Source organism: Triticum aestivum, chromosome 7A (genome assembly GCF_018294505.1).
Source record: "Triticum aestivum cultivar Chinese Spring chromosome 7A, IWGSC CS RefSeq v2.1, whole genome shotgun sequence".
Classification (NCBI taxonomy): domain Eukaryota; kingdom Viridiplantae; phylum Streptophyta; class Magnoliopsida; order Poales; family Poaceae; genus Triticum; species Triticum aestivum.
The window spans coordinates 134223887-134230477 of NC_057812.1; the positions used below are offsets into that span (position 1 = coordinate 134223887).

The 6591-nt window shown below is 49.3% G+C and overlaps 1 protein-coding gene across 2 annotated transcripts; it reads left to right on the forward strand.

Annotated features, from left to right (window-relative positions):
* Positions 1-81: 81 nt before the first annotated feature.
* On the forward strand, positions 82-4489 carry LOC123149873 (O-fucosyltransferase 7). 2 transcript variants are annotated; one of them, XM_044569644.1, is made up of 12 exons: positions 82-608; positions 704-781; positions 896-995; positions 1093-1160; positions 2163-2251; positions 2330-2510; positions 2623-2751; positions 2852-2985; positions 3090-3303; positions 3390-3574; positions 3660-3755; positions 3843-4489. In XM_044569644.1, the coding sequence occupies exons 1-12, from the start codon at positions 438-440 to the stop codon at positions 3982-3984; spliced, it is 1587 nt and encodes a 528-aa protein (XP_044425579.1). In that variant the 5' UTR covers positions 82-437; the 3' UTR covers positions 3985-4489. The 2 variants fall into 2 exon arrangements, with proteins under 2 accessions (XP_044425579.1, XP_044425580.1); XM_044569645.1 differs by having other exon boundaries at positions 707-781.
* The last annotated feature ends 2102 nt before the right edge of the window (positions 4490-6591 follow it).

Below are 6591 nucleotides of genomic sequence, written 5' to 3' on the forward strand. Positions count from 1 at the left end.
CACCGCGACCCGTCCGTACACTACACACGCCCCGCCCACTCCCCTCCCCCCTCCCCGCCCCTGGCACGAACCACGCTGCGGTTTAAGACGGGCAGGGCAGGTGGCGAGTGCCATTGCCATCCGCCGCTCTCCGTCCCCTCCCGTCTCCAACAAAACCCCCGCCCCTCCGCCTCGGAAGCGCTCCCCCTTTCCCTCCGCCCGGCGCGGCCCCCGTTTTACCGCGGCCAGCAGGCATCGTCGGCCCCGCACGCAAGCGCCTCCCGGGGAGCGACCAAAAAGCCAGCGCGCCACGGCCTGACCTGACGGCCCACCTCGCTCCATCTGGGGCGGGCAGCGCGGAAAACAGAACCGAACCACGCGCGCCGACTACCTCGCTGCGGCGCCAAGCAAAGCGCGACGGCACGGGGCCGGGGCTTTCTGGGAGGTCGGCGGATGAGATGGCGCTGCGGCGCAAGGGGAGGTCGGCGGGGCGGCGGGCGGCGGTGAGGTGGTGGCTGCTCTCCCTCCTCGGGGCCGGCGCCGCCGTCACCGCCGCGGCCGCGCTGCTCACCGTCGCGCTCCACGTCTCCGCGTCCGCCACGTCCGGCTCGCCCTACCGCCTGGCCAAGGTACGCGCGACTTCCGGGTCTCTCTGTGGCCCTTCCGTCTCTCAGATTGAAACTCTCTGGGGTGTGCTAACGGATCGCCGCCGCCGCCGCCGCAGCAGCCGCGGGAGGCCGAGGAGCTGCGCTGGGAGCAGGAGTTCGCGCCGCCGCAGCTCGCCTCGCCGCACGCGCGGAAGGTGATTCCCTCGCCGTGCGCCGCCCGATGGCGCGTCTCTTACCGTTGTGCCAGTATATTTTATCCTGTTACATGGGAGCCCGTGACATTGGGGATTAATCTCTAGATTTGACAGCTGGACGGCGCGGCCGAGGACGCGCCGGAGAAGAGGCTGTGGCTGCCGGCCCCGTCGCGCCGGTTCGTGCCCTGCGTCTCGCCGTCGCTCGAGTACAGACGTACGCGCACTGGCACTTAAATCTAGCGGTAGAATCTCGCCCGCCCGGCGCACATTCTCGGTAGGCCGTTCTGATTCTGGTCGGCCTGTTTTTCCAGGTCCGGAGGCATCGAGGGGGTACCTGCTCGTACACACCAATGGCGGGCTCAACCAGATGCGCGCCGGGGTGAGTCATTGGTTCGTCCTGGTAAAAAGTTCCCTAGTTGCCGTGGCATAGGAATAATGGTCCAGTTTGCATTAGATATGCTTGACTTACGTGGTGGGAAGCTGGAAACTAGCGTGCGTGCATGTGGGATGTTTGATCAGAGTTGACGGTTTTGTAGCATTTCATCATCAGCTTTGTGGGCAGTGTTTCGGTGCTGTATTCAATGCGTACTGGTGGTTCTGGTGCTAGTGTAGACACCCGACTTCAGTGGGCAGTGTTTTGGTGCTTCATCCCCATCTAGCGATATGCCTGCATAAGCTTGAACTGGCGGCTGTGAAACTAAACTGGCTGCTGCGCGCAGTTCTCCAGTTATTGCCCAACCGAGTTATCGGTGGAATAGACATGAATGGCTCAACTGCACTCAGGATAAAGTCCTGAGTATGATTGGGGGGTGCATGCTGTCTCTGCACCCTTCTGAATTTCTTGTCCTAGTGTGCCATTGAGTGTCGCAGTCATTTTCTTTGCCATGATAAATGTTGATTATTTGAATGTGCCATTGTCATATTTGTGCCATCACTTCAGTCACTATCTTGTACGTTTCATTTATAGCATCCAAGACAGCTGTATATACTTGTGACAAGAAAGGTGCCTGATTTGTTAGGTGATACCAAAAGTGAATACGTTCTCTTTGAGCATACATCCCTTGAGAGAACGAACATCAACTCCTGCAAAGTCCTTTTGAGTTTGATCCGTTAACAGAATTTGCTAGTTTTGTTTAGGCGGGCTTGAACATATCCTTTTGCATGTTAGAGGTTTTTCCTATTCTTAGGAATGTCTTAACAAAAGCGTGATGTGACTTGATAAAGATAGGAAAGATGAAGCATATGTTCATTGTTTTGTCTTCTGTCTTGTGTATACATGTCCCTGATTACCAATCAATCATAATCATGAGAAGCTTCACTTTAAATGCAAGCTCCCACACACTTCCAATTTTTCACTGATTTGTTCTTATTTTTATGGCAGATCAGTGATATGGTAGCAGTTGCACGAATACTCAAGGCTACACTTATAATCCCAGAACTTGATAAGAAATCGTTTTGGCTCGACAAAAGGTGGACACTGCATGGTTGTTTTTGCTCTGAGCCTTAACTGATCAAACTGACACAACCATTTTTCATTTCTCAACACAGCAACTTTTCGGATGTCTTCGACGAAGAACACTTTATACGTTATTTGGCAAACGATGTGATAATTGAGAAAAAGTTGCCAAAGGAATTGGTGAAAGCACCAAAATCTGTTAGGTACTTCAAGAGTTGGTCTGGAGTAGATTATTATCAGGATGAGATTTCTCCACTATGGGAGCACCGTCAGGTTTGGATTCCACAACTACTGCCCTTTTGTGGCTGCGTACTAATCAACCGTAAGCAGTAGTTACTGGATGCAAGTATTTGGAACTGTTATTCTGATCAAAGATTTGTATCAGGTTATTCGAGCTGCTAAATCGGATTCTCGCCTTGCAAACAACTTCCTCCCTCCTGATATTCAAAAACTTCGCTGCCGGACCTTTTTCCAGGCACTTAGATTTGCTCCCCCAATCGAAGCTTTAGGCAATGTAAATCCTTCTCTAAAGTCCATCACGGGAAAAATATAACATTATAGTTCGAACTTCTAATGTATAAATGTATTGACAAATAATATCAACCAATTTTCAGCTTTTGGTGGAGAGGATGAAAGCATTTGGACCATATATTGCTTTGCATTTACGCTATGAGAAGGATATGCTTGCTTTTAGTGGGTGTACGTATGGTCTGTCAGAGACCGAATCAGAGGAGCTTGCAATGATCAGGCAAGGCCTTTAAAATAGATTTGTTAGTCATTGCATTGTCTTTACTTTCTTGGTTTTAGAACTCTATAGTATTATGTGACTGACTTCTTCACCTATTTTTACAGAGGAAACACAACCTACTGGAAGGTGAAAGACATTGATCCATTAGAACAAAGATCACATGGTCATTGTCCCCTGACGCCAAAGGAGGTTGGAATGTTTCTTTCTGCCCTAGGATATCCATCAAGCACCCCAGTTTACATAGCTGCAGGGGAGATATATGGAGGTGAATCTCATATGGTCGATTTGCAATCCCGATTCCCAATTCTGATGAACAAGGTATGAACACTGCCATTTTGTTTTTCCTAGTGTTTGACAACATGACTTTTGTTTGTTCAGCATATTGTATCTTCTCCATTTTGCAGGAGAAACTGGCCTCTGCTGAAGAACTGCGACCGTTCAGCCAATATGCTTCTCAAATGGCAGCTTTGGATTACATCGTTTCAGTAGAAAGTGATGTATTTATTCCATCATATTCTGGGAACATGGCACGGGCTGTTGCCGGTCATCGGCGTTTCCATGGCCACAGGAAAACAATCAGTCCTGACAGGTGAGACAACAACTAACACTTGTCTATAAAGCTGCTGCGTCACCCTTCCCTTCTTCTCGGTCTCATATTTTTTTTCTGTCCTCAGGAAAGCATTAGTTCATTTGTTTGACAAAGTTGACAGTGGATTACTCGATGAAGGCAAAAAGCTATCGCAAAAGATAATAGAAATGCACCAGAAGAGGTACTGAACTGGGCATGAGAGCCAAAGGACCCTTTGCTATATTTTTAACTGTTTGTATTTCTTATGCTGTTCTTCATCTGTCTTCAGACAAGGTTCTCCTCGGAAACGGAAAGGTCCCGTGTCCGGGACGAGGGGCAGCGATAGGTTTCGGTCAGAGGAGGCATTTTACGAGAACCCTCTTCCTGATTGCCTTTGTCAATCGAATGACGATTCTATTGTCAGCATATAACCACGATCATGGAGTTAACCGGTCTTCGCCGCCCCTGCCCCCTGGCGACCATTCCCAGGTACATAGAGGAAAGGGAGGTGCATACTGATAAAGTTCCACAGCATTAGAGCTTCTGCTTAGCTGACATTACGGTCCAACGATTCGTTGGCACACACGGCCCGGCTCTCTTCCGCAGAACAAGTTGCCAATGCACCAAAGATGTTCGGAGCAGCTGTACAGCGGTTTAGATGTAACTGCAGTTTGTAAGCATGGGTATAATTATTACCTCTTGTAAGTATAGGACTAATAAAGAGCAGAGGATAGTTTATGTTGAAACATCTCAACGCTAGTAGTATCTCACCTGAGATAGTTTCTGTTGATCTGACATCACACGATGGCAGCATGAGGATGAGTATGTTCAGAACACGGCTGTGCAGGGCTTTAGATGTAGCTGCATTTGTAAGCCTCTTGTGTAGGTAAAACCAATACAAATAGAATAAGAGGAATAGGTGAGACATGCTGAATTCCTAGCTGGGTATTTCTGAATGAAAGTTTGAGCTTGGAGGAGCAGTGCACTGGAAAACATTGCACCAACATTGAGTTTCCGATTTCTTTGTTACAAGTGCACACCAGAATGTGCTAAATTTCTTGTGTCATGTGTCTTGACAGTTACAATCATGTTCTGTTTGTCACCATGAAAATCACGAAGGAGCTGATAAACAAACGCCCATCTCATATGGCTGTTTACACAAGAAGAGTACAACTACCTACAAAAAGTAACACAGAGGATAGACACACGAATTTCAATGAATCCGTTCACTACTAACTCAGTTCATCACGTCAGACTTGAGGGAATCAACCAAGTTCATGGCTAATTTCACCATCAAATAAGTTAATCAAGCCAAGCTGGAGTAAATCAGAAATTCCATGACCAGTTTCACCAAAGTAGTTCAGTTCATCACGTGCAAGTTTGAGGAAATCAACAAAGTTCATGACCACTTTCACCACCAAATCAGTTCATGTGCAAAGCTTGAGGTAATCAACAAAGTTCATGACCATCCCTAAAAACAAAGTTCATCAACAATTTCACCACCAAAATCAGTTCATCACGTCAAACATGAGGAAATCAACAAAGTACCATGACCAATTTCACCACCAATGCAGTTCAGTTCATCACGTCAAACTTGAGGAAATCAACAAAGTTCATGACCAATTTCACCACCAAATCAGTTCATCATGTGCAAGCTTGAGGTAATCAACAAAGTTCATGACCATCCCTCGAAAAAAGAAGTTCATCACCAATTTCACCACCAAAATCAATTCATCACGTCAAACATGAGAAATCAACAAAGCTTCATGACCAATTTCACCACCAAAGAGTTCATCATACTCCCTCCGTCCGGAAATACTTGTCCTCAAAATGGTTGTATCTAGACTTATTTTAGTTGTAGATACATTCATTTTATCCTTTTTAAGACAAATATTTACGGACGGAGGAAGTACGAACAGAGTTCCCGACCAATTTCACCACCACTCGATCAGAACTCAGAAACCACGATCCAAGACGATAGACGAAGCAAAACAGGGCAGAAAGACACCAAACGTCACCACACCAACAAGGCATCTCTCATCCTCTCGCGCCGGCCATCCTCCATGAACACTACCACTACCACTACTAGACTCGATCCGTCTTCCATGAGTACTACTACCACTACGACTACTCGACTCGCCTCCATACTCGATCGTCACCTGGAACACGTCCATGCGCTCCTCCTCCTTCAGTTTGGGCACGGTCACCTTCAGCACGAAGTTCTTCATCTCGGCCTTGATCTTGTCCATCTTGTACTCGCCAGCGGGCATCTCGATGCGGTGACTGTACCTTGACACGCGGGGTTGCTGTCGCCTTTCCGGTGCGCCTTCTCGCCCCCGCCCTTGATCACTAGGATGTTCCGCTCCGCCCACACCTTCACGCGCTCCTTCCCGAGCCCCAGCATCAGCACCGTCAGGTACACCGCGTCTTCGTCGTCCTTGTCCACCCACCACCCGCGCCGCGGCGCCCCTGCCGCGGAGGAGAGGCCGGGCGGGGCGGCACCGTCCTCCATCAGAGCGTACAGACGGTCCACGCATCCCGGGATGCCTACCGGGGCGAGCACGTCTGCAGAATCTGTTAGAGTGTGGACTCGGTCTGCCCTCACCTCCCACGATCAAGGCCACGATCATCTCCTCGTCGCAGATGTTGTAGCGCCAGCAACTCTATATGTACCCCCCTCCATGTACTCTCAAATACAAGGAATGAAAACACTCTATTAATCTTCATGGTATCAGATATTCGATCCTCTTCCGCAAACACACGCTCGCCATGACCAACTCCGGCGAACTAACCACCCAAGACGGCGGCCAGCCAATCCTTCCCGCTCACGGCGGCCAGCCAACCACCCAAGACGGCGCCTAGCCAATCCTTCCCGTTCCTCCCACCTCCCAGCCGCCTTCTCTCAACTTCAGCGACACGATCACGGACATCACCCCCTTTATCATTAGCGGCATCTTTTTGAGATACATCTTGGCCGCTGCTCTCTTCTTCACCACATCACCGGCGATGCGTCGCCGGCGCCCCACGACTCCCGCTGG